The 6,785-nt window shown below is 29.2% G+C and overlaps 1 protein-coding gene across 1 annotated transcript in view; it reads left to right on the top strand.

The window, feature by feature from the left end:
- LOC106458229 (protein FAM60A-like) overlaps nt 1–6,508 on the top strand; it is a 27,803-nt gene extending 21,295 nt beyond the window's left edge. The window contains exon 5 of the mRNA XM_013917708.2: nt 4,372–6,508. Coding sequence (XP_013773162.1) covers nt 4,372–4,582 — 211 coding nt within the window. The 3' untranslated portion in view covers nt 4,583–6,508. The remainder of the gene's footprint in view (nt 1–4,371) is intronic.
- The last annotated feature ends 277 nt before the right edge of the window (nt 6,509–6,785 follow it).

Consider the following 6,785-nt stretch of genomic DNA (forward strand, 5'->3'; position numbering starts at 1 on the left):
GCATATGAAAGCATTGTAATGTTTACTGATAAACTGCCAAATTTCGATAACATTTGCTTACTAATTTAAAAGTTATAGAATTAAAACTATAACAAGCACAAAATGGTTACGAGCCCAGTTGAAAGAATTAATGCCTAAAGTGCTACATTTCTTGTTTTTGGTGTATGTTTCTTACTTATCATTGTTTTTTAATGAAAGTAACTAAAACGTAAGCATTAAGAAATTATTGGGTTAGATAAATACAACTTAAAGACAGTTTTACAGTGCTAAAAATTGGGTTTTAGATATCCATGACGAGCAAAGAACTGATAGCCTATTGTGTATCTTAGTGCTTAACAATAACCAAACTTAATGGAGAAAAAAAAAATCCTCTGTGAATTATGTATATGAGAAACTCATTATTAAGTATGGTAGTACTTAATAGTAGGGATTGACAAGGTTTCCAAATAATTATTGTGCTGAAAAACCACCCTATTGAATCCCTAAGTGAAAAAAACTGACCATTCAAAGTATGGTTATGATATATTATGTGCACATATACTAATAATATGATAAAAGGGTATCCAACATTTCCGGTATAACAATTCCAAAATTTCTAAAACAGCAGCTACCTACAAAACTACCTTCCTATCTGATCATGTCAGTGGGGCTAGTACCTAGATGGCTCAAAGTCTATTGCTACAAGATTTCTCCAACTTATTTGAGTGGTCTGAGGGTATCTGCTTTTGTTATTCCGATAAATATATACAGATTTATTTTATAAATAGTAAACATATCATACACATACTTATATAACTTTTCAACCTAACAGATGGCACTACATATCGATGGATAGAAATGTGACACTTTCTAAAGGTAAAGTACGAGTCTTAAAATGAAGGTAGGGATCCTGCTAGAAAAAGTAATGAAACAAGAATTAAAACTGCAAACACAAATATATAAAATTTAATCCCTACTCTGGCAGCTTTATACACTTATCTGTAGGGCAAAATGTAAGGATTACATTTTATAAATTTGTGATTGTGGTTTTAATTCTTGTAAAAGTTGTAGCTATTAGGGATATGGCTATACTAAAAGTTAATAGATGTAACGTCCATTCCATGGACAATAAAAACTGAACGAATAAATAGAAAAAAATAATTAAAACTTTAATAGAAATTAAGGATCATTGGTTATTTGTAGAATTGCTATAAGTATCCAAAATGAAATAAATGCTGCAATAAAAAGTACTCAAACAAGTAAAGTGATACTAGTTGGATAGATTTTAAAACATTTTTCAATCCCTACTTTCGTTGGCATTGTGATCTGTATAGCTAAATGAAGCAGTCTAAATTTGACTCAACACAAAGTTTGGACTCTGATACTGACACACACACACACACACAAATTCTTAAAAGCAAAATTGTCTTGTAATAATAGTCTATGAGTGGAGGTTGGGTGTTTCACAATAGTAGAAATTAAGAGTGGTGTTTTATGTTATATTAATTGATATTTCTACCATGGTGATATGACTTGCATCTTTTTAATCACACTAAATCAGTGCTTGGAGAGTTATAGTACAATTTGAAATGTTGTAGGCTCTTGAACCCAAGACCTGTCCCCTATATGATCTTCCTTGTTAGCTATCAGGTTTGTTTTTCATATTTGATTTTGGATTACATCTGATTGGATATCCCCCAATGCTTTTGGAAGCTTGTGCCACAAACATTTTCCTCTAAAAATTATACATTTTGTGCTTTCTTGACAATTGATACAATTTTTAATTACCTTATTTTGAGTTTTTGTTATTAGCAAAATAATAGATCAATTTTTATAGTTTTGTATGGATTTGGAATCTTTTTTTTTTTCTTCTAAATATGCTAATGTCTTGATCTTGGTATGGAAAGTATTTTCAAAATTTGTTTTAAACTTTGCTTCTAAGAATTCAGTTTTGCATTTGATATTTTTTCATCGTTGTTATATAGTATTTCATGTAGGAAACATAATTTATATATGTATATATATACACACATTTTCTGCTTGATGAAAGAAACTCCATTTAATTTAAGTCTGCATAGTTACAATGCTAGAAACTAGGGTTTGATACCCATGGTGGGCAGTGCACAAATAGCCCATTGTGTAACTTTGTGTTTAACTACAAACAAACTGATAAATTTTTTTCATGTGTTATGAATATGAAGTTACATTGGTCTTATGGGACTTCCAGTCAAGAGATTATGAACAATAACTTGTAATGCAAAATAATATTTCATTTAACTACAAAAAAAAAGTTTAGTATGCAAATTAGTGAAAACCATATGCTTTATTCCTATCATAACTATACAAAATTTCTGGGGAACATGCACCCATATCATCTGCTCTTTCCTAACACACTCTTTGGTGCTCACTCTTGTGGGACTAAAAAAAAGGAAAAAATTCTTAGAAGAACTTCATTGTCTAATCTTGTAGTTACGAGGTAGAACCCATTTGGCTACTTGTATAGAGAATGATACACAGTTCAACATTGCTTGCAATAACTCTCAGCTTTCTAAACATATCTTCACAACGATTGATAAGATTTTGTTAAAGATTACAAATATTTTGTACACAAAGAATGACAGTATTTTAAATATTTTATCAAAAGATTTGTAATTTTTATATTGTAGTTATTTGCACTCGGACTCTGAATATTTCAAGTATTGTCATCAATGTATTGCACAATGAAATGTTTAAAATTAAAAATAGAAAAATGTACATACCTCTTAAATTTTTGTCGAATAATCTTAAGAAATCTTCTTTTGGCTGTATTCTTAGTTGTAAGTTTTTACTTTTTTACATAGTTTATTTTTAATGTTTTATTTTCCTTTCCTGTTCTTTAGCATTATTACTTATCACATCACACCTCAATGGGCAATATTTGGGTAACATTGGCAGAAACACTTTAGACTTTGTCAGAATGTTGAGACGTTCGACTACTACACTAAGCCTGATGAACTGAGGCAGTTTGGCTTATATTAATAACACATAATTAACTAAAACCTAAATACAATTTGTCTATCTAACAAACATATTTATAGGTGAGAAACAATGCTAAAGTGCTAGTGAGGACAAAAGCAGCAACAATGCTAAGAGGGGTTTGACAAGTTCTCTATGGAATTCTTTGTGCCAATTTTAAAATAACTATTGGGTGCTTGTATTTTGAAATGTAGGCTTTCTATTGGTTATAAGCATCTAGCTTAACTAAGTATAATTGGCTGAGAAATTGCAACTCTATGTATAGAAGGTGGATGTTGAATCTGTCAAAGTTCCAAGAAGTTTCTTTTCTCTGTACCCTAAGGAACTTGAAAGAAGAATGTGTAAAAAGAGCAATTAACCTAGATTCTATCTATACATGGAAGGTTAGCATACATCAAGATGTTTTCAAGTTACAAAGTCTCAAAGCTAGGATTTTGTGAACTTGTGTGTCAAACTAAAGGTTAAGAATTTTTCTTTGAGGTTTGTTTTGAAATAAAGGAATTAAAAACTCAGATAATATAAAACTTTGACCTATGATGTAAATTTTAAAGCTAATTACACTGGCATACATTAATTGTAAAGTTGTTTAATTAAATTTTGAATGTAACAAAGTAAAATTTTGTGACATGTACATAACAGGGGTCCTTGTAATCATAGGGTTAAAGGATTGGGCTTTCTGGGATTGAATGCTTAATTATTTAGCACTCGCATTGTATAAAATTAGAATTAATCATGATCATGCCATTGTGATTTGTTGGACTAGTACATTGATATATTTTGAAGTAAGATAAAATATATTTTAAGCTTGGTTAATTGTAGTTGTTGTTTGTTTGTTTAATACTAATATTCTAAGACTTGGCTAATAATGTGCAACCTCATTTTGAAAATTGAGCAAGAAAAAAATGTATTTCCAGGTTTCATAACTTAAAATATTTTGTACACATTTTTTGTATTCCTTTTATTCCTTGTTTAATGTTACTAATCTTTGGAAAATAATCTAATGAGTGGAGTTTATGTATGAAGTAACAATTTTATGTAAAATCAGTCTTTCAGCATTGTGTAGTGGTGTGTTACACTTCTTTTAATATACATGTGAGTAATTTATCAAAATCCTATTTATATTAATTGATACCCTTTTACTTTTGATGTTAAGTATTTTAGCTTACATTCTAAGATCTAAATACTAGAAGTGTCAATGTTCTCATTTATAGTATGTAATCTACATTAAATTTCAATATTTTTTCATATAATTTCACTGTTTAATATATGAAAAATATTGTGAATACAACTTATGTGGTTTATAGAATGCTTGCTTCTTCCTTTTTGCAGGAACTGATCTCTTTGAAAGCATATGATTAATGTAACTTTTTATTTCAGGGAAAAAATTTGCTGTGGAATTATATTTAAGGGGCCAAATAATGAGGTGCTAATATATCCCAAGCTGCTCCGTCCATGTCCTTGCCGTAAAAGTCTTGATGCTGGCGGAGAATCTCCACAAACGGTACACCAAGAAAAATCTCAGTTTGCCGGAAAAGGTCAACTTTCAACCACTGATATTGCTACTTCTAGATGTGAAAAAGTCTATTAACATTGGCTAAACTTAGTTTCATTTATTTATTTTACCTTATGTAAGAGTTTTTATCTGAGTCCAGTCAAAGTAAGTTGAAAAACAAACTTGACTACAAAACATACAGTAAACAAATTTTGTGAGATGAATTGCTTTCACTTTTTGTTCCCCCCTCTTTAATGTGAAAATGTCAATAGATTATATGGTAGTTATTTCCAGTACTTCTCTGGCACATTCCAAGTATTTCATATAAAGGCTGGATTCAGTGTAGATTTAATTTTGTAACCTTCCAAAAAACAAGATACGAACAGTATTAAAAGTTGTGTTCAAGGTTACTTGTAAATTAACTAATAAACTTGAGATTTATATGTCATTAAATGATTTTTTAATTGTTGTTATATTAAATTCCAACAAATTGTTTCCTCTTTTTCTACAATAAATTACATCCCTATGAAAAATTTCTATCTAGTTGCATTAAAAAATATGAGAACAAAAGATTGACTTAATATTTTGTCCTCGGATTGGTGTAATGAGATAGTTATTTAATTTGTTGTTTTAAGATGGTAAAAACTTTTTCAGGAAATTATTTTGGCAAAATGCAAGGCTGTAAGATGTACCAGGTCTTTACTGTATTTATTCAGTGTAATAGCATCCAAAAAAATTATGAAATATTGTTTAGTTAATGTTTCACAATGACCATTCAAACAAATTCTGAAACTAAGTAATTCTGGAACAGTAATTACAGTTGGGTAATGAAACTGTTTTATAATGCAACAAATATAAGAGGAAAATTATATATGGATTAGAAATAAATACAGTAGTAACCAAAGAATCTTGCAGAAATTTTAAAGAAACTTTAGCTTGATAGAACCAAAGTTGTCATTTCAAATTGGGGTGGTTAATTAAAAGGTCAACTTCATATTAGGGGTTCCATGCCTCGGTGACCTATAGGTAGAACTTTAAGATCAGGTGGAGAAACAGCATTACTAGTATTTCGACTGTGTGTATGAGTTAAAGAATCACTTGCTTGGTTAGTTCAGGATTTCCTCATGAATTCATGATTCAATACAGTTGAATAGCATTTAGTTTTTGCTACTGTAAGTATCCTAACAGTTTACCACTTGGGTATAAAGAATTAATTGATGAATGAAGTAGGGGCTGGTACTTTAAGTTTATAAAATTGAATTTACATTTTTTAAATATTAATATATATTTTAAAAATGTGTTTCACTAATATTCTAATGTTTGGTGCACTTATCACTCAAATAGCATTTTCGGTTAATAGAAAAAATACTTGATATACTGTAGCTTTATGATTGTACTTGTAGCTCTAAGAGTAATGTTAGCATATTATGAAAATAATATAAACTGTTGATTCTGTTTTTCTCTCTTTTCACACCTCGCCCTTCCTTTTACTATAAGCTTGTGACGAGATATTCAAGCTAGTATGTTGATTTATCAACACTGTTTTTTTTTTTGAGAGAAAGAGTATTTAAACTTTTTTTTTCATGCTTGAATAGATTTATATTTTGGAGAAAAGTTGCATTTTTGTATGTCTAATAACAAATGATGGTTAGGACTGAGTGCTTGTGCACTCTAAAATAAAAACCTCTAATAACTTAAACTAAACAGAGTATATTATACTTCCACAACTTGGTGAAATAAGTTATTCATTTGTAAGACTGGAAAATATTGAATATGTTGTCTTATTTATATGTAGTTTTCACTGTGATTGCATACACATATACATATATTATTACTTAGTTATTTAAAAGTGTCAATCATGTAGTTACACTAACATTTCTGATCTTCAAGTTGAGTATTTAAAGATTTACTTTGACTGGACTCTCATCAAGATTTTTTATTGTACCTATTATTAAAATGATTTATGTCGTAATTATGGCTAAAATTATTCACAGATGTTGTCATTTGTTAAGATAATAAGCTGGATATTGTTTTTTAAATTTTTTGTATTCATTTATGTTATTCATATGTATGTAACAGAAAACATGTATTTATTACCACATTTCCAGCACTTGATGCACTTAGTGACTGGATATGTCTGTGGTTGATTTTGTATTACGAGATATTAAATAGTATTTATTTACTTGGAATGAAATAATCTGGTTTACATAACTACTCAAGTTTAGGTTTCATTTGTGTTCCTAGATAACTATGTAATAATGATGGTAGTAAATTGAATTTAATCAAGATATTGTTAGGT

This window comes from Limulus polyphemus, unplaced genomic scaffold, assembly GCF_000517525.1.
Source record: "Limulus polyphemus unplaced genomic scaffold, Limulus_polyphemus-2.1.2 Scaffold21, whole genome shotgun sequence".
NCBI lineage: Eukaryota > Metazoa > Arthropoda > Merostomata > Xiphosura > Limulidae > Limulus > Limulus polyphemus.